At 43.2% G+C, this 19,615-nt stretch overlaps 1 protein-coding gene across 4 annotated transcripts in view; it reads left to right on the top strand.

Moving 5' to 3' along the window:
• The window catches only part of robo1 (roundabout, axon guidance receptor, homolog 1 (Drosophila)), a 303,336-nt gene extending 292,278 nt beyond the window's left edge, over positions 1 to 11,058 (top strand). For all 4 annotated transcript variants that reach the window (XM_086216569.1, XM_086216570.1, XM_086216571.1 and 1 more), the window contains 10 exons: positions 38 to 192; positions 2,064 to 2,450; positions 3,055 to 3,171; positions 4,087 to 4,231; positions 4,519 to 4,749; positions 5,221 to 5,720; positions 5,807 to 5,968; positions 9,085 to 9,360; positions 9,451 to 9,644; positions 9,749 to 11,058. In XM_086216569.1, coding sequence (XP_086072695.1) covers positions 38 to 192; positions 2,064 to 2,450; positions 3,055 to 3,171; positions 4,087 to 4,231; positions 4,519 to 4,749; positions 5,221 to 5,720; positions 5,807 to 5,968; positions 9,085 to 9,360; positions 9,451 to 9,644; positions 9,749 to 9,763 — 2,182 coding nt within the window. In that variant the 3' untranslated portion in view covers positions 9,764 to 11,058. The remainder of the gene's footprint in view (positions 1 to 37; positions 193 to 2,063; positions 2,451 to 3,054; positions 3,172 to 4,086; positions 4,232 to 4,518; positions 4,750 to 5,220; positions 5,721 to 5,806; positions 5,969 to 9,084; positions 9,361 to 9,450; positions 9,645 to 9,748) is intronic.
• Positions 11,059 to 19,615: the final 8,557 nt, after the last annotated feature.

Genomic DNA, 19,615 nt, shown 5'->3' with positions numbered 1-19,615 from the left:
CTTGCTATTGTTAACCCTTTGGTCCTATTTTTTGCAGGCCTGGTTTACTAAACATTGGAGAATCTGCCACTCAGCCTTGGCTTGCTGACACATGGCCCAACTCCTGCTCCAACCACAACAACTGCAGCATCAACTGCTGCGCTGCAGGCAATGGCAACAGTGACAGCAACCTGACAACATACAGCCGCCCAGGTACATCCTGTTGACCCAGCCATAAGTAGGCAACAACCAATATAAACACTCCTCTCAAATGCAGTAATGCAGTCCTTGACAAAATAACTGTAGAGATAAGAACGTAGGAGCTGTAGGTGGATCTGCAGTGCAAAAGGAAGTAAATCTGATATCTGGGTTAGCTCCCCTGAGAGTTGTTTGGCGTATCTCTCCTTTTCTTTAGGTCTGCACAAGAAAAACCTGGAGAAATATTAGGATTAAGAGTGACTGTGTGCTTGTGTATTTGATTTATCTGAGGTTAAACTAGAGCTGTTTCAGGCAGGAAATAAAAGGAGTACACTGAGAGGGGCTTATGGCTCGACTCTGTTGCTAATCGAATTGCTCTGCTGATTTCCATACTGTTGTTATAGCTGGTAATGTAATTTCCTCTAAGTGCTCAGTTATTTAAGAAATGTGCGCCAGGCGAAGAGGTCAAGTCCGGACTGCAGCGGTGGCCAAAATCAAAAGGGAGAAAAGGAGAATGATAAAGAGAGAAAGGGACACCTGGAGCACCAGATGGAGAAGGGAAGAAATAAGTGTTGAAGAATAAGTAATTGCTGTCATGTACTGTAATGTATGTGTACAGGTATAATAGCATGATGAGGAAGGGTAGGTTAAGAGGAAAAAAGGGAGCAAGACTTCTAAATCATCAGCAGGTTGCCTTTTCGTCTACTCAGCACTTCTACAACTGTCAACAAAAAGGAAAAATGCATACACACACTTGAAAACTACAGAGAAACCACTATAAAAAATGTAGGTTTGCATTTCATAGGACTTTCTGTAATACAATTTCTGTCGTATAAACAAGCATCAGCTCAGAAACTTGGATTGCAATGAAATGCTATACACTCTAAATTATGCACAATGGGACTATTTCTTCAAGGCAGAGCATAATTTCTATCTCGCTGCCCAATAATCCACCCATCCATTCGATAGTTCAGTCTCATTTCAAACCTTTGCCAATGAGGATTAATAATTCATTTTGCAGACTTAATAGTTGTCAAGGTCTGTTTTTTTTTCTTTCCTTTGTGCTAATCACCCTTCTGAGGTTGAAGTGTTTAACTCTACCTTAACACGGTGTGAGATTTTTAACGGGGAATAACACGCTAAAGGCAGCCCTCACTCTTCGCATGACAAGCCACCATCGTATGACACTAAGGAGCTTGCCAGATGCATGCTTTGTATGTGTGCCAAACCTAAACTCTGTGAACATTACGAGGATCACTGACGGGGTGACAGAGCAAAGAAATAGCAGTTAATGTCCTTTTATCTCAGCCATAGGGGCGCTTTCACACATCAACCTTTGAAGTGTCGAGCCGTTCTGTGCTGCTGAAATGTGATGCGAATGGCACGAGCGGTGTGCTCCTATGGTCGTCCTTGGTATTTACCGCAAGGCTCGCTCTCGGATCTGCTGGAGGATTTGAATATTTTATGAGCCAGGGAAAATTGGATCTGTCAGTGGAGCTGTGCTTTTACTGTGCACCTCATTCCAGGTCTTTGATACAGACATGTCTCTCTGTCCCTCCCAATGAGCAAAGACGCACTCTTCATAGGATGGGAAAGAACAGAGATGACACCCACATTGAGATTGTGGGTGAGACTGACAAGAAACTGTGTGAGAAAAGTGTAATACCACCTGTGTCACTAAACAGAGCCTCATCTGAAACAGAGACATCTCTACTGCGGGCGCAGTGATTTTTTTTTTCAAATGCTTGAAATGAACATATATGAATGTTGTTTGTTCTGTTTAACATCAGATGGTGCCCCATTGTTTCAAAGCATTTACCAAACTGGCTGCTAAGCTGATCAGCAGTAAACCAGACTGACTAAATACCCCTCCTCATGTTCTGCAGCCGACTGCATCGCCAATTATAACAACCAGATGGATAACAAGCAGACCAACCTCATGGTGCCAGAGTCAGGAGTCTATGGAGATGTAGACTTGTCCAACAAGATCAATGAGATGAAGACTTTTAACAGCCCCAACCTGAAAGATGGTCGTTTTGTGGGTCCGGGGGGTCAGCCTACACCTTACGCCACCACCCAGCTCATTCAGTCCTCCATCATGGGCAACAATATCAACACAGAGAGAGGAACTGGAGGGAGTGGAGGAGGACTCGGGGTTGGAGGGGAGGTCAATGATAAGCACTGCTGGAAGCCCACCTCAGCCCAGCAGCAGAAACAGGAAATGGGCTCCCAGCTACAGTACAACATCATGGAGCAAAACAAGCTGAATAAGGGTGAGTGTGAGGAATATCCAGCAGCCATGGTTAAAGAGGTCAACTAGGAGCCATCATCTCCCGCCTATTGATTACTCTCTGCTTTCTCTTCACCCGGTTCTGTCAGTCTCAATCTGGAAACCTGCAGAAGTTTCATTTCTGTCCATGAAACAAAGGCATTGTCACCCTTTTTTTTCTTCCTGGCTGTACGGCATTTCATCATCCTCCATGCAATCATTTATAACCTTTGCAGCAAAGTGTGAGCTAGGGCTGAATTTCTGTCATTGTGCGCAATCGAGGCTGTCTTTTTTCGATGAAAGCAGTTGGTAGGATTTATGTTTGGTTTCAGATTTCTAAAGAAAAGAAAAAGGTAACCGAAGCAACTTTCCACGCTTTAAACAAAACTATCATCGCCTGTTGAATCTGCAGAAAAGATCCACATCTGGTGTGATAGTTATGATATTTTTGTGCAGATTTAGCATGTTCAAACACTCACCCAGAGATGATAATGCATGAGTTGCATGATTTTAACGCTGTATTCTGATGTTCGCTTGAACATTTCTGAGCTTGCGAGATATCCAGAGAGTTGCGCTAACCCTGCGCTCAATTCTCCCTGGATCTTCAGATCGCTACAGAGGAGGCGACACCCCCATGCCGGCCACTATCCCCTACAACCACAGTCATGACAGCCACACCGGGGGCTCCTACAACAGCTCTGACCGAGGCAGCAGTAGCACCTCTGGTAAGAAGATCGGCCATTAAAAAAAAAAAAGAAGAAGAAGATTCATGACTGCGATTTCTATTTCGTTCTTGTTTCGCCAAAATACTCTCCTATCTCACTCATCTACCTCCATTTACAACTCTCCCTCCATCTAAAAGATATAAATGATGTTGCAAAGCTAATAATGCATGCTATAAAACGGTAATTTGAGTGATTCCCATATCAGCTCATCTTGAAAAGAAAACAAAAGGGAGATGCAAACAGAAAGTGGAAGTAAAGAGGCGATTGCTTGTGCCTTTTCTTTTTGGAGCGCAATGTCATCCATTCCACGTTCTTCTGTTACCTTGCTTTTTTGTTTGTTTTCCCACTTTCCATTTCATTTCTTGGCTTGTCCTTGCTTAGTTTGCATTGTTTCCGTTAATTGGCTTTACTTTAATTCAAGTATGGAGAAGCCTAATTTCATCACGGCCCCGATGGCTGTCTTTGGACAAGGACAAATGATAACACATTGCAGACGGCATGCAACACTGCCACCTTAATGCCACGTATCCATTCTGATATTGCATTTGAAGTTTCAGGCTTTAAGGAGAAGCCTTTAATGCTGGCTTCACCTCACAGCTCATTGGTTCACAATTCTAATAGTTTTGTTATTAATTGGACCATTTTCGCAGTTTTCCTCCTGCCTTTTCTGCTGGAACTGGATAAAAGTGCTTTGGGCAAATGACTGAATTTTATAGTGTTTTCCATCATTTAGGAACTGAGAGGTGTATGTGCATACTTTCTTAAAGTAGAGGGTTACAATAGCCTTTGCACTCTGTCATTTAAATGAGCTTTTCTTTGTCTGCCAGTCTTGTCAATGCATTGTGATTCCTTCAACATGAATAATTGTTTTTTTTTTTCCAATGTCAAATAGAATTTTTTTTCTTTTTTTTGCAGGGAGTCAGGGTCAGAAGAAAGGAGTGAGAACCCCAAAACTACCAAAACAAAGCACAATGAATTGGGCTGACCTGCTGCCCCCTCCCCCAGCAAACCCACCCCCAAGTCGGAACGCAGAGGATTACTCTCTCTCAATGGAAGAAAGGTGGGGCATGTCTACACAGACACACAGATAGGCAATCTGACAAGCAAAACATGTTCTGTGCATTTAAATACTAGTTCATTATTCTTGCTTTCCGTTTTCTCCTACCCATTGCAGGCATTTGCCCCCGAGGGTTTTCTATCTATTAGTGCAAGTTTCTCGTCAAACCTTGATAGAAAGATGCCGTGAATATTTAGTGCATGTTTTCCTGGTGTCAATGTAGGAAAACATTCATGTTTTTAGTGAGTGATGAGAGGATAATGAGGCATGTTTCTCTTCCTTTTTGGCAGCTGTGACCCAGACATGCAGTGCTCCATTCCCCCACCTCACATGTACCTGCAGCCTGATGACCTGGAGGAGGAAGAGGAGATGGAAAGGGGGCCCACTCCTCCCATTAGGGGGACAGCTTCTTCCCCTGCAGCTGTATCTTACAGTCACCAGTCCACAGCAACTCTCACCCCTTCACCGCAGGAGGAGATGCAGCCGATGCTCCAGGATGCACCAGACAGCCACGAACGCAGGTACATACACACATCAAACCCTGAAAGGATGCAAACAGTAGCAGAGGCAGGAAATATTTTATTATTTAAAGCCTCACAGAGCCACATGAAATGTTTCATTGTAGCCCATGGACTAGAATCTGGATATTGTATAGACCATTACCGAGATATTTGATATGACTTTCAAATATTCGAAAGATGGGTCAGATAACTGATCAATTCTAGACTTTTTTATCAAGTGTATTGTCAATATTAATTGTATGGCTACTTGTCAGTGCACTTAAAGAATCAAGACACTACATAATTACTTTTTCACTCAATATTTAGTTCAGTATTTCAGTTTTAGTATTCTGAAGAAAGTCAGTTTTTAGTACTGTACATAAAACCAGCAGTGGGATTCATTCATATTCATCTGGTGGAAAATTATTCTGAATACCGTACTTGAACCACAATTTTCAACTTGTGATGGGATTCTAACTCATTTCTTTTAAGGCGCCTTGGCGTGAGCCCACCACCCCCTCCAAGGCCCCTCTCTCCTTCACACACATATGGATACATCACCAGCCCATTGGCCTTGGATACTGACGGCATGGAGGAAGAAGAGGAGATATTGGAGGAAGATGAGGAGGAAGGTGACGAGACGGATGCAGAGGTGGCTAAGATGCATTACCACCACACCCATCCCCACACACACCCTCATCATCCCCAGATGCATCCACGAAGATTGCTGCTGCGAGGGCTTGAACAGACGCCTGCATCCAGCATGGGTGACCTGGAGAGCTCGGTGACTGGCTCCATGATCAACGGATGGGGGTCAGCCTCTGAGGAGGATAATGTCTCTTCAGGGAGATCCAGCGCCGTCAGCTCATCAGATGGATCCTTCTTCACTGACGCCGACTTTGCTCAAGCCGTTGCGGCGGCTGCAGAGTATTCAGGCCTCAGGGTGGCCAAATATCCCAACGCACAAGGCCAGGAAGTTGGAGGAGCTTCAGGTTGGTTTAATGGCAACATGTGCAAGAAATGTTATTGCAAGAATTTTCAAGGAGCATCAAAAGCTAACCTGTGTTTCTTTTCTCAGCACGAAAATACCAAATAAACCCATCGGGCCACCGTCCTGGCAGTCCGGTGTCTACAGATAGCAACATTAGCATGGCAGCTGTGCACAGGAGGCCCCCAAAGAAGCAGAAACAACATCCTGTGGGCCTTCCAGGGAACCAGAGACGTGAAGCCTATAATGAAGGTACATATGTTGAATATCATTACTTGGAAAAAAAGAATACAGTAATGAAGGTATTTGCAAATGAGAGGAATATATATCATGCTAGCTGACATTTCATGTAGCTTGTAGATTCCTACCCAAATAATGAATACCGCATGTAGTTTTCAATTATGTCCATGTAGAAACACAATCGGTTTGTGATTATACTGGATTCTAATACCAGTACAGCAGGTCAAATTGAGGCCTGAGGGAAGTGTATGCAAAATAATTTCAAGTTCCGCCGGATCAAAGATTCTAGAAACTCCAAATTGGGAGGAATGTATATGATAAAAAAATGCTTTTGTGACAAGAGATTGAAAGAGAGGCAGACAAGTATCAGCAGCTTAGCTGTACTGGCCAGTGTGTATCTGGTCTGATACGGAGGCGAGCGTGTAAGATGTTATGATTTGTAACTGAGTGAGTGTGGGAGTGCCCTGAGCCAGAGTTTTAATCATCCTCTCTCATGTGTTTACGCACATGCATACATGGCTTCACTCCTAATCTGCTGCAGTGCTTAACAGATCGTGTGAGTGGTGGGCTGGAGGCCAAGGCCATGGTGGAAAGAAGTGGGGAAGGAGTGTGGGGAGGCGTCTCTGGGGAGCTCTGCCCAGTTTGGCTACGGGGACACTGGGATGTCTCTCCACTCCAGCCACTAATGAAATTGATCCAGGTGCTCGAGCTCATACGAGGTGCCACGACTCACTGGGTGGGGGGTTGGAACAGTAATCACCCAGGGGCTAAATAGTGGAGCAGCAATAGGAAAAGCTATAACCTTGTTAACTAAAAGAGCAATTGGCTTTTTACAGCACTATTCTTCAGAACACACATCCAAACAGAGGGAATCGTTATCTCTATCTCTTTTGAATTTTTGGAAATATATTTTTTCTTAAAGTTTACCTGTGAGTGTGTGTGTGTGTGTGTGTGTGTGTGTGTGTGTGTGTGTGTGTGTGTGTGTGTGTGTGTGTGTGTGTGTGTGTGTGTGTGTCCCTCTAACAGTATGTGCTGTCCCAGAGCTGGCTCTCATCTCAGTGTGATGTGTCCTTGAGTGTTGGAAGTACTTGACAGGGAGATTTAATATCCAGCTCACTGGGAGCCAGACCAGCTATATCACTGCAGAAAATCCAACCCCCCCTTTCTGAACCGCCGCCTCCTGCCATCATCCTTATATCCTGGCTCCTTCCCATCCACCGCCCCTCCCTCTGGAGTGCTCTCTCTCCACTCTCTCCCTTCCCTCGTGCTCCCCTCTCCTCTGTCTTTGTTTGAGCAGCGCGGGGGCCAGACTGACAGCTCTGCAGCTCTGTCTGTCCAGCCGTCCTCCTGCTGATTGCATTTGATCTGAATGGATTGTTTTTCATTTGGAGGTTATTGCCTCTCTCTCTCTCTCTCTCTCTCTCTCTCTCTCTCTCTCTCTCTCTCTCTCTCTCTCTCTCTCTCCACTCCACCCCCAACCCATATTTCCCCCTTCTTAGGTCTTGGTAGACTGGTGCTGAGGTGATTTGTGAGGAAACGTAAAGGAAGAAAAAATAAAGAAAAGACACATGATATGATCAAAATGTATGATTCTAATATTCCCTATCTCTACCTTTCCAGACTGAATAACTATAAATACAAATAAAATTGATTAGTGCAGAGAAGGCTACCCCCTACACCTCCCCTACCCCTCTTTGACCTACTCATTTCACTCTTGTTTGCACAGTGGATGTGGAAACACTGAAGTTACCCCCCCCCCATGTTTCATATTGACTCTAATGTCTTTGTCTCTGAATTTAACCCTTTCTAGTCCCTTCTGATCTGCCCAATTAACCACTAAGTCCTGGCACACACCCTCCCCAGCCAGCCTAGAGACACTTTTGCGACCTGAGCACTGTTCTCACTGATATTTCCTCATAAATCTAACTGCCGCCCTGCTCCTCGCTTGTAGTGGGCTATATCTCACTGACTGTGGCATTGATCAGACTCTGGTTGAGACAGGACTCAGGAGGCAAGAGAGATATTAAAAAAAAAAAAAACTGCAGACGCCTTTCTGCTGTATTATATTGACTGGCTCCCTTTTGTATTCAGAAGGAGTGGGTAGAGGTGGACGATAATCAGAAAAGTGTATTGAAGCTGTTGGATTCTTCCAGTAAGGTTCAGCAAAGACATCACCGGCCTCATTAGCCTTTTGTGTGTAAAAAAGGACTAAAAGCTTCACTTCTTTTCTTGTTAACCACGTATCAAGTCAGACAAACTGAAGTATTCGGGATGTTAAGTGACAGAGTTGCCACATGCTGAAGCTATTATCTCTCCAAATCCTATTTGAATTATGGAGACTGACCACCAGCGGCACGGTGGTGCAGTGGTTAGCACTGTTCTCCCTGAGACATCAAGAGGGGACGAGGTTAATCAGTGACTCTGAGTGTGAATGGTTGTCTGTCTATATGTGTTGGCCCTGCGATGGACTGGAAACACGTCCAGGGTGAACCTGAGCCTCTCACCCGAAGGCAGCTGGTATAGGTTCCAGGTCCCCCCACGACCCTTAACAGGATAAGCAGTAGAAAATAGATGGATGGAGACTGACCACCCAAAACAAAACAAAAACAAAAAAAAACAAAAAAATAAACATCCCTTGCATCAGAAGCTGATTAGAAGATGAGAAGCATTTGATCGCAAAGGTGATGACAGCCCTCGTTTTGTTTAGGTGACTGTTTGTGTGAGTCCAGGCAGCCCGCTGACTAAACTGCCTCACATGAATACTGGCTCAAGGACAAGTGGCATTGATTCATCAACAGGGAAGTGGAGCAGGTCAGAGATCCAGCTGCTGACCGTCACGCTCACTTCTTCCTCCTCTCGCGCCTCTCACTGGAAGTTACGGCTTCCCAAACGTTGTCTGTTCTGCTAACTATCAGTTTGGAGGAGTTTCTGTTCATACATAACCACGTGTACGCCTCTGAGTGCATGTACACATACTGCAACTGTGTTTGTGAATAGCCTTGTAAGTGTGAGACAAATGAATGGCAGATGATACACACTTCAGTTTCATGTCACTTGTGTAATTAGCTTAAACTTGTACTTTGATGATTGTGGTTAATGTGTTCTTACTTTCTGTGTTTATCCTCCAGATCTCCCACCTCCTCCCATCCCCCCTCCAGCAGTGCTTAAGTCCCCTACACACCCCTCCAAGGTGGCCCTGGAGGGCCGGGGAATTATTTCCCCCAAAGCAGGTGAGGGTCGAGACAAGAGAGGAGGAACAGGGAGTTGTCGACCCAGAGATGGATCGGACCCCAGAACCAGCTCGTCTGAGCGTAAAGAGGCTCAGGAGAGACAAAAGACTGCTCATGGAGGGAAAGGGAATAAACATGAGGGTAGCGCCACCAACAAGGCCCGCCAACATGCAGGTAGAGACCAGCTACAATGTGAAGGAAGCCCTTATCGCCACCTGCAGAATTTCTGCAGCTCTCACTTCCTCCTGTGCTCTGTGTCCCCAGGTTCGGAAGACATTCTGCCCTATAGCCGACCACACTTCCCTATTGTCAACAGCCCCAGAGACCCAAGCTCCTCCAGCTCCATGTCCTCTAGGGGTTCAGGGGGTCGAAGGAGAGGAGAAGGAGGCCACAGGAACCCTGCAGAGATGGGCCTCAGCACCATGGGGGCCTTCCAACCAGGAGATGAAGAGCTGGAGGTATGCAGCATAAGCAAGTAGACTGCAGCACATTTATAAAATGATGTCTGTCGTAGGATGAATAATACGATGGATGCGAACTATTTGTTTTTGTCTTTTCCCAGATGGTAGAAAGCTGAAGAACAGAGAGGGTGAACGGGACAAGCTGTCCTCATTTTTTTCAAGAGTGAAGCACCATTGTTTCTCTTACTATTTTGAATATCTCAGTATTTCACCATCATGTTGGCTGCCATTAAACTGTACATCGATAGTGTTTCTTTACATCTGGGAAACAGACCAATGTTTTTTGTTTGTTTGTTTTTTTCCTTCTAATTTATCATTTTCTATGTCCATTTAAAAAAAAACAAAAAAAACAAAAGAGTGTCTGAAGATAAAAGAATGGTGCATTCAAAACAAAATGTGCAGTAGGATATTTATGTTTAATTCCAATGCAATACGGAGTGAAATCCTACTCCAGACATTGACATGACTCGGCTTGCCTTGACAAGAACTTTGGAGAGCCCCTACAGTCAGATGTTACTGTAATATAAAAGCTGCAAGTGGAAAGGTGTGGACTGTCTGTAAATATACGTGTATACATGATGTCCTCTTGGTTTGCCCATTGTGGTACCTCAAATCTGTCTTCCTTGAGTTATTTTGCGAATTCTAATTTTATTATGCCAGTAAATATAAATATTTTATCATTTCCATCCATGTTGTAAATTGCTATATAATTTAGCTGCCCCAAGAGAGTGCCACTTTGGGATTTTTCTCTTTTTTTTTTTTCTTCTTCTTTTTTTTTTTTTTTTTTTGTAATGCACTGTTACGTCTTGTGTTGTCGTCAATGTTTGTTATTTGTTTTACTTTGGTTTTAAAAGCACAATCACTAAACTTTATTTTAAACCATTCTATCTATTAACCTTTTTGTCTTACTGGAGGAAAACAGGTATGACAAAAGAGTCTAGTTAATCCTGATGATGATGATGATGATGATGATGATGATGTAGGTAAAGGTTGCTGTTTACGAAGGCTTTGCTTGAAAGGAGACTCCTCGCTTTGTGATTGCCTCCCTCTCCGGTTCTGACGCTAGCTCAAGTGATGAAAAAGGCCGTTAATGTGAGCCATAGCTGCAATGTAAATATGTTTTTTCGCATTGATCATGAACTCAGCTATCGCACATTAATTGAAATGGTTATGTTGTCTCCTAATGCACTTAAACGAATGTCAAATAAAAGGAAATAGGAAAGTCACTTTGGGAATCTGGAGAGGTTGTGACTGAACAAATAGAGTCTCTTTTCTTGACAAAACAGGAGTAATGAACCCCTGGTTTTTTGTTGTTTTTTTAAAGGAGAAAGGGTGCTGTTGTTTATTCATAGGACATCTGCAAACATTTGTTTCGTAAAGCAAAAAAGTAAAAAAGAACTTAAAAAAAAGAATGAATAAAAAAAATTCAAATTATACGTGTTCTTTTGGTCATTTTTGTATGAAAAGGGGATTTCCTAAAATGTTCTTTTTGTTCATGAAAACATCCAAAGCAAAGCAACGAGTTCATCCGGCTAAATATTTAACCTCTTTTCTATCTTGTCCTCACGTCGCTCACAGCTTCAAATTTTTAGCAACGTAATTTCATGCATGACTGCATACATTTATCTGCGAGTGTATTTATCTCTGCGTGGATTTTCAAAGCACACATGCACAAGTCTGATTTCCACAATTAAGCTGAAGTGTGTAAACGCGCCCTCACCTGTGTGCATATTGGTGCTTATTGAGGAATAAGATGAATAGTGCAGTTAAACTGTCACATGTTAACTTTTTATGAGCGACATTAAAATATGACTGTAGCTACAGGTGTAAGGGATCAATTAACCAGTTTCTGGGTTCGAGCCCCGGCTCCAGCAGGGGATCTTTCTGTGAGGAGTCTCCATGTTCTCCCTGTGCCTGCGTGGGTTCTCTCTGGTACTCCAGCTTCCACCCACAGTCCAAAGACATCAAGAGGGGACGAGGCTGATTGATACTCTAAATTGACTGTAGGTGTGGCCTTTAGTGTGAATGGTTGTCTGTCTATATGTGTTGGCCCTGCGATGGACTGTCAGTCCATCCAAGGTGTAAACCGTCTCTCACCTGAAGGCTGAACCTTAACAGGATAAGCAGTAGAAAATGATGGATGGATCATAAACTTGGAAACAAAAAAGTTCCCTGCACTATATAAGATATGAAAACAAATATTCAAACTGACTTTCTGTTTATATTGTATTCATAGTTATTATATCTATGGTTGAAAGGCATCACAAAAAAGCAATGCATATGTTGGATTTTAATTAAATTGAAATGATCTGAGCTGACACTGTCAAGGACTGAACTATCAATATTCCTGGCCAAGTCATTTCTGCTCGTACAGTGGCTAGTTACCTAATGCCAATTCCATTAGTGTTCTCCATTACTCACAATATCAGCATCCCATGTCATTCAGTACAGGCATTTGAAACCGTGCAGAGAAGGAGGGAGGGGAAACGCCGCGGTGGAGGGATTATATTCCATTTGACAGGCCTAGATTGCTACCAATTAGGTCTAAGCAGGCATCAATGAGGTTATGTAAGAGAGTGAGCACAGAGCTCATCTTATTTCTTATCACTCACTCGCTGACGTGGCAAAACAAAATAGCCATAAAATGCAACAATGCCACTGAGCAACTCTGTAGACAGGGACTTATCCTAATTGGAGACTCCGGTACATTTGTTCCAGTTTATTACATCTAACCTGCCTACTGCTTGTTCTCACCGAGCCAATAACCCGGCCTATGGGAGTCTTTAATGTCAACTGCTGTCTGTCTGGCTTATTCAAACATCGGTGATCAAGAAAGAGAGATAGTTCCTCCTCTTTATACTCCCTCATGTGCCTCAAAGAACTGGAATGGAAGTTCTGTTTTTACAAGTTAATGACTTGTGCGGCCTACCTAAACATGGTGGACTCTCAGGAGAGCGACTGCTCTGAGCTCACTGCATTAACAGCCACCAGCGCCATGACTGATTCCTCATCCAGATGGCTTTGTTATAACAACTGCATTTTGACCATTTATAGATATTAGTTTGTGTTTTTGATTAGAAAAGAGAAGAATGAGGATGAGGTTATGTTTTTGAAGCACTGATCTGCTTGTCAGCAGGTTTGGCCTAATTACATAACTCTGGGAAGGAAGGAGCATGGAACCCAAAAGGAACCAGAGACTCAAAATATTTTTCATTTTTCTCTTTAACTTAGAGTATTTAATGGACAGAATGAGTCGCACATCCGTGCCCAAGGTGGGTCGAGCATGTGTGAGACAAGCAGGTTGCAGGGCCTGACTGAGGCTTGTGCTTAGCAACACTCCAAATGTACAAACTGTGTAACTCTCATGAGAAGGAAAATCAACTGCAAAGGGAATTTTCTAAATGAAATGTTATTCATCCTGTAAAGTTGGGCAAGCGGCCATGCAAGCAGCTGAAGTTTTTCGTTCCTCGAATTTCATTGGGAATTTCATTCATTTCAGAGGTCGGCAGCCATTTTGAGACAATTCGTTCATTTGTATTGACAGCACTAATCAATGTTTCCAGTGAGGTACTGGTGGAAAATGATCACAAATGTGGCTAATATGGATGATGCTCCAGCAGTTTCTGGACATTAATAGATATAGTAACATGTTTTGGACAACATCTATGGCTGGATGTGGTTTGCCTGGATCTTTGGCTGTGTAAAATCATTGTCATTGTGTGTGCCAGTTTGATGACAACTGGATTAACTCTTCAGCCTCTAGTATGAGTAACATATTTTACTCTTTGATTGCCAATTCATTGTGTTGATTGAAGCTGCTGTTGTAGTTGGATTTTGAAGGGCTTTACATAAGTTTAATCTTAAATACGGTAGCTTTCCAGTGACGTCTCATGATTGGCCACAGGAAACTAGAAGGCTAGTGCATGTGTGACATTCCTGTGCAGTCTGGGCAACCTGCATGCTGACCGTTCCGGCTTAAAACCATTATTTTTACCACCCTGTATTTCCCACACAACCAAATATCATTATGTTTGGCAGAATCTGTGTCTTGCTATGTACATTTGGAATAATAGCCCTTACAGTTTGGATGATAAGCCACAGTGCTGTCTGTCAGCTGAATGCTAAATTCAGTCAAAACTGAGCAGTTAGCATCACAACATAATCTCTGACTGCAGGTGAGCCCCCCCACCCTCCCAACCGACTCCGATCTGTTGATCTGACCGCTCCTCTGAGGATTGCGGAGTTTCTTCAATTCTTCAATACTTGACTGACATTTCTGTCAATCGAACATCCAGCTGAATGCGTGTTATTGATTGAAAGGCAGTATTTTATCATGTATTACTGTGTAGAGTAACATAGAGTGGCATGTTCACAAGTATCTCAGGAAATATGCACCACGGCAGCCGTTCTTTAATGGCTTTATAATGGTTGAGGAATGGCAACTGTGGCGTCTGAATTCCTTCTCCCATCACCATCACCCCTCCTCCCACAGCCCATCCCCCCCCCCCCCTCCCCGTCATTCCCCCAGGTGTTCTCTAATAGGCACCTTTCTAAACAAGAACAAATTTGGAACAGGGGAGATCATCCCCCTATACCTACATCCATCACTTTAATGAGTGGAGGTGTGTCCAGGCGCTACAATGAGATGCAGGTGATTAAAGATATTCAGCAGCTACACTGGCTGCTAGGTTTATTTACCCCATAATGACATGAATATGCACAATAAGCCTGGATGGTCTTTGGTCTGGCGTTGACGATCTGGTCGTCTCTCTACCTGTGAGCTGACTGTACTTGGAGGGAAACTTCTGGAGTGGCCTTTCTGCAACATTGCAACTGGGGGAAGGGAAATGAAAAGCCTGATGTTCTCCTACTGTGCTGAAGGTGACCTCGTGTGTTGTATGAAAAACACCCAAGACGTGTTCTGAGCAAACGGCTGGTTGTAGGGTGCAAGAACGACGTGATAAGTTCATTTTCAAAGCACAGTGGTAAGAATTTTTCCAGCTGCTTTTCAGGCAGGAATAACTATGATTCCATGTTACTATCCTCTTAGTTGTGAGGCAAATTCGTTTTTTTGTAATATAACTTAATTATCTCAATATTTTATGTGATTTCATTAAAAAAATTACACCGTCTAAACTCTGTGCCATTTCGGTAGACCTTGGATAAAGCCCAAAATTGGGAGTGAGGTGGTTGATACTATGAAATTGAAAAAGGCAGTGCTGAATAAATCAGAGTGCTTTGAAATGTCTGGAAATTAATATTCGTTTAAATCGTTGATCGTAAGCTTTGAAAGAAACACACTGCCTGCACAACTCGGGTTCAATCTTGTAATCTGATGGGATGTCTAAATAAATCAATGCATTTAATTTCTTACATTTAAAGACAAAAGATCCAATTAAATGTTTTAATATTACAATGACTTCTAATTACTCTGTATAGGAAGATGCTAAATATGTACTTGAAGTCTGTAAAGCTTGAGAACCTCTCCCCCGCTTTCAGCCTCTGCCTTCTTTCAGCCTTCAGAGTTTTTTTTTACAATCAATAATTTAAACTGCTGTCGCCTTCAACCAGGCCTCAGCAACCAGAAACTAATTTCTTTTGTGCACATTCAAGTTGTCTCTCATTTCTGATCACCAAACTGCTTCATTAACCTCCTTCCCCAACTAGGAGGTAATTAAGTGAACAGCTGTGTACTGTCTGACAACTCATCTTACTGTCACTACCCTCCGCCCGAGCACCAGCGTGGAAGCCTTCGTCACAGGTGCACAGCGTTTAGACAGTTTACCAGCACCTCTCCACAGCCATTTATGCTCCAGCTGCAGGTCAAACGCCACCTCTTCAGACAATCAGTCAGAACTCATTTCTGTTTAACGATCTCGCCGAACAACTCGTCGCAATTTCGCGTCATTACAAAAAGTTGTTTTTAATCAATTTTAAACACTTGAGCTTGTTTCAACTGGTGAAAACTGAACTAAGATGAATTATTGCAAAAGATAGCCATCAACGACAAGACTGCAAGACGTAATGAGAGGAGTGTGGAAACCAGCCAAATCCAAGTTTCTTTAATAACTGGGAAGTAATCTGGGTGATTTGTACATCCATTTGTCACTTAGCCAGTCATTCTTATCATCCTTATTTAGTGCCAATGGGGTGAGCACAATTAACCCAGAGGAATATTGCCTCCTCCTGCCGTCCCCTGGAATCTTCCCTCCCTCTGCTTTTTTGTCCGCCGTCTTCGTCTCATCTGTAAGCTGATCTCACCGTCGTACCTTTAACACCACCGCATTTATCAGGGTGCTTCATCATCGTTACAAGCCCTCTGGTTAGTTAAGATACCATTCACCACATTAAATACTGTATCATCAGAAAAGAAAGAGGTATTTTGATCAAGTTGAAAACACCACCGCAAGGACAGTTAACATGAAATCAATTAAATTCTAATTGATAATACATGTCAGCAGTTTCTCAAATAAATCATCAGCACGAATAAAAGAAATCCAAATAGTGCTGCATGTGTTCGAAAATATAAAATAATGGTACCACATGACAGTATGTCTCCTCTTATGAAGGATTAATCAATGGTTGTAAGTGCATTGGTACTAGCATTGTAAACACTTAATAAACCATTCATTAACAGGTGTAAATGACTTATAACCTAGGATCCCAGACATTAATACGGGGTCACTATTGACGCAGGTGCACTACAATAGTGCACTGTCATCCATCTAGGTTTTTTTAAGCTATCAGATCTTGCTGTTTTACCAACCAAAAGACATCTTGCCAAATAGCTACCCCACATTGCTGTACGGGAAATGAAGTTATAAGTCATTTACAACTGTTGAATTGTTTTTACAATGCAATTAATAATGCGCTACCAACTATTCATTAATGCTTAATAAGGGGAGACCTATTTCCAAGATTTTTTTTTTTTTAAAGAGAGCACAGATGAGTAAGAGATTTTGCACTAATTTGAAGAAAATTGCAAAATCCAAAGCAACCTAAGTTAGGAAGTTAGGACTGCAGTGAACAGAGGTATGTTCTATATTTCCTAGCTCTGAGATGTGGTACACGTTTGAATGGCAAGCATTAAAGCAACTGTTGAACCTGTGTGACTCCTCACACTTCTCAGGAATGACGAGTGTAAACATTCAATCACACCATTCAAAAGTGACGTGTTTTCACAACCGCACAGCCAATCGGGTTCAGTCTAACACTGACACGACCGGTCGCAAGAGGCTGAATGTGAATGTTGATAGACAAAGACCTCGGTGAGGGCACATAATGGTGGTAAATTAGAGTGTTTTCTTAGTCAAATGACCGGGGGGGCGCGCTTGTTCCTCCAGACACTGATGGATTGAAGGTGAAGGTACGAGTGTACAGGAAGACAGCGAGGGTGTGTTCACCTTTGGTTTCCACCTCCATTTTCTCTTTTACTGGCGTTTTTTTCACTCTCTGTTGCTGACAGGCTGCTGACTGACTGAGCGAGGCAGACGACGACGTGACTTCATCACGCTTTGTGTGGCCTCGGGGCTTTTTTTTTCTTCTCTTCACATAAGGTGGCTTATGTGCTTGTGTTGGCATCTTAAGCTGTTGCTTTATCACTGTCTTACATGAGAGCAGCAGCTACACCCTTTTAAATCCACTTAACTTTTTAGAGGAACTGTTTGTATTTTAACCAATTAATCTGCAGATAAAGGATGTGATTGCTAAGATTATGTATGACTGGCTTGAGGTTGTATTATATCTGACTGCAGTGTATTTCTAGGTGGTGTTCATAGCTTGTTGTATCGATTATTATTTTTCTCCCCCTCAAAAAAGACTAATGAGCCCAGAGAATTCCTCAAGAAAGGTTAATACAATATTGAAATGTCAGGAGATTAATGATATTGTTCTTTCTTCCTATGGTCCAGTAGAAGAGGGTGACAAATGTCTTGCCCTTTTCACTCAATCCCTCCCTATTTGTGATCCCCCTCCTCTGCCTATTCTTTGTCTTTGTCTGTTTTTTTTTTTTTTCTTATTCTCCATGTCCCATTTTTGTCTTGCTGCCTTTGTCTCTTCCTCGTTCTCCTCCACTGACCGTGGTCGCCAGATGCTGGGGACTTATCCCCACTACTGTGCGCAAATGCTGTAGCGATATGCAGTGACACAACACGGGAGATGGGCTGTGCTGTACACTCTGAGCAGTTGTCAGTAAATGAATAGCGTTAATCCATCTTCATTAGGAGGTGATGAGAATTCAACGTGAGGACTGTTTGCCGTCTGTCAGTAACAGACAGCCTCCCTCATGCAGCAGACCATCAAACTATATATTGTTGCTTCTCGGCTTCTGTCTTGCAAGAGATACAGAAGTCCTCAAATGTGTTTTGGTCCTCATGGTGCAGATGTTAGCGGGTCTTATGTTCTTCCACGGTGCACATCTTGACTCCTCCCTTGCCTCTGCAGCACCCTGGCATGGGGTCCAACTTTTAATCAACTCTGCATAATTGGAATGATTCCCTGTCTTGCTGTATATTTCAATCCATCTGTATAATTATGGTGTATTAAAGTCTTTGTCAGAAGGAATGGGAGGGAAAAGCCTCACACAGACCCTCCCCTGCCAGTTGCCCCCCCCCCCCCCTGTATCTCATGCAATTACACACCATCTTGAGAGAAGGAGGAAATTACCTCTTTTGTCATCTCATTTTTCACTGATGAAGGCTGAACATGTGCGTGAGCAAAAACAATTAATTAATGCATCAGGACTACCTATACAGAGAATATCCCCTATACCTCCTCCAATGTTACAGATTAGCCAATTAGCTTCGCACTCGCTGTTGTTCTTAAGGCTATTTTCTGCTTTATGACTGGTGTTGAGAGAAAGAAGAGCAGGGAAATGGGATCTTCCTCCGTGCTGCGGGGCCTTTGGCATCCCATGCCTCAGTGCAGTAATTGCATCGATGAAAAGAAAAGCAGTGGCTTGCAGGCGAGCATGGGTCATCATTACGCTGCGTGAAGCTGCTCGCCCTAAGGTGGGCCATTACTGCAGTGTGTCAATAGCTGATGCTGTTCTATGATAGAGGCCAAACGTTCAACCTTCCTGGGTCATGTGATCACTTCCTGCCTCCAGGTTAAAGGTTCAGGCAATTACAGGGATGCCAATTTATCTTTTGCACCGCGATGCATATTTTGCACCGCCAGCAAGTGCAACCGTTGTGTCTTTCGCCTACTCGCCACTCTCAGTCGCTCCTTTGATGTTGTTACTGGCATTATAGTTCAAACCCTGCATGTCTGGGTCCTCTTCATTTCCTCATCTCATCCATCCTCCAGCAGACAGCTACTATCTCTTCTTCTCCATGGCAGACATCTGCAAAGTGCGCCCAATCACTTTACTATTCCACCAGGGTGGGGGGGACCAGTCCCCCCAGTACCTTCCAGCTCCATCCAGGAAGTCGTGCATTAAACATGAAGCTAGTTTGCCAAGTCATAAGGTTTCATTCATTTTATCAGACCTGCTGGATCCTTTGAATAATTTCTATTTTACAGTGTCACTCTTTCCTGTATTGTTTTGAAGTCAGGCCAGTCATTGTTCATTCAGCTTTGTCTGCCAGTGTGTTTTAGTTCACTGGAGCTACGGACACTGAATACAATAATGCTGCCATTATGAAAAGGATAATGATCTCAGCTTTAATAACTGTCTGAGGACAATAGCTATATTCAGAAATACAATGTGTGGCGTTCTTTGTCTATTATTGAAAGTGAGCCATCTTTGTCTTCATTAGTCCTTCTGTCTCTGCAGGTCTTCCACTCTGAGACAGTCATCTCCCAATCTCCAGCCCTTTATGAGACATTTAACCCTGACCTTGGCCTTCTCCCTCACTTACTCTTCCCCCTTCCACCCTCACCTCATCCTCCCCTCGTTTTCATCTCTACATCATTGTCACTCCACCTCTAAATTCTCCAGCAATTGCCACTTTCTCTTGCACAATGTT

The sequence above is a fragment of the Aulostomus chinensis genome, chromosome 10, assembly GCF_037954235.1.
Source record: "Aulostomus chinensis isolate RoL2024-O1b breed Wild chromosome 10, RoL_Achi_v1.0, whole genome shotgun sequence".
In the NCBI taxonomy this organism is placed as follows: Eukaryota; Metazoa; Chordata; class Actinopteri; order Syngnathiformes; family Aulostomidae; genus Aulostomus; species Aulostomus chinensis.
This window is presented reverse-complemented; position numbering and strand designations above follow the sequence as displayed.